The 1413-nt window shown below is 34.0% G+C and overlaps 1 protein-coding gene across 1 annotated transcript; it reads left to right on the top strand.

Annotated features, from left to right (window-relative positions):
- Positions 1–311: 311 nt before the first annotated feature.
- Positions 312–1173, top strand: LOC104212482 (MADS-box transcription factor 31-like). The gene has a single exon (XM_009761760.2). It carries the CDS (start codon positions 327–329, stop codon positions 966–968), a length of 642 nt encoding a protein of 213 aa, XP_009760062.1. The 5' UTR covers positions 312–326; the 3' UTR covers positions 969–1173.
- The last annotated feature ends 240 nt before the right edge of the window (positions 1174–1413 follow it).

Genomic DNA, 1413 nt, shown 5'->3' with positions numbered 1-1413 from the left:
TAAACTGATATGCAGATTTCATAAATTTTCTGCCACAAAAGGTAAATACATAAAAGATTGTATAGTTTAAATTGGGATAATAGTTATGTTTCGACATATACAACTAATTATTACCTCAACAAAAGTGTGAACACCCAATTTTCCAATTATACACTTATTTATTTGTTATTACCATGTCTGGATATGATAGATGGAATTTCTATGTCCTAAAAGTAGGTCATTGAAAGATATATAGCTACCCTCCCAAGCCTCCACATTTACTTTATTTTATACCTTTAAACTTCCAGAGTTGCAATAGAAAGTGTATTTTAGGTCTTCCCTGAAGAATGGTTAATGAACATAGAAGATCAGTTGTTCTTCAAGAAAGGATGGAAACTTTGTTTAAGAAAGCAGAAGAGCTATCTGTTCTATGTGATGTAGAAATTGGTATCATTGTTTTCAGCCCTGATGAAAGAAATGCTGAATATGAGTGGCCATCAAGAGATAAATTTAAACAACTCATGATGAGATATCTAGATAAACCACTGCTAGAGAGGCTTAAGAAGTTGACAACAAATGAAATGTTCCTCAGGAAAGAGATGGATGCTAAGATGAAGAAAATTGATCAGCAGAAGACTGAAGAAAAGGAAATGGAACAGATATTTAGCCAGTTATATCTTGGGGAAAAGACTATCTTTGACCTGGATAAAAGACAACTTATAGGTGTTCGCAACTTGGCTATAAAGGCGAAAGAGAAGGCCGTTAAAAGGAGAATACAACTCAAGTACTTACAAGATCAACGTCTTTCGTTACCATTTGATCGCATACTAATTCGAGTTGCTCCACTTAATGTACAAGATCAACGTCTTCAGTTATCTGTTGATGATCCTTTGGCACTTCGATTGGCTCCACTTAACGTACATGATCAACGTCTTCAGTTACCTGTTGATGATCCTTTAGCTCTTCGATTGGCTCCTCCCGAGAATTAATGACTATGGTTATTCACAATCAAAGATTAGCGCAACAACAATCAAAAGTTTATTTGTGCAACTTCGTGTGATCGAAGCTTCATATTCTTTGCCTATAGGGAAGCTTACATGTAAAACTATCAAGATATTTGATGTGTTCTGTTTCTCTTTAATGTATCTTTGCTTTTTTGGTTTCTTATTTATTTTGTTTTCTATTTAGCTATAATAGTCGTCCAAAAGTCACTTTATAGTTTCAGTTTTACAAATGAAGAGTAGTGTTATATGCATTTCCAGATGCAAAAATTGTATGAATACCTAGTTGTGAATTTTCAGATGCAAATCTGCCAGATTATTTTCTTCAAAAAAGAGATCGACTATAGGCCGCAAAATTTATTTATCTAGAAGAAATTGTATGTTATGGCCATCTAGGGTGCAACGATTATTGCAAGATCGAGTACTACAGCAT

This window comes from Nicotiana sylvestris, chromosome 9 (genome assembly GCF_000393655.2).
Source record: "Nicotiana sylvestris chromosome 9, ASM39365v2, whole genome shotgun sequence".
Classification (NCBI taxonomy): Eukaryota; Viridiplantae; Streptophyta; class Magnoliopsida; order Solanales; family Solanaceae; genus Nicotiana; species Nicotiana sylvestris.
The sequence above is the reverse complement of the archived record's forward strand: the minus strand, read 5'-3'. Positions and strand labels throughout refer to the sequence as shown.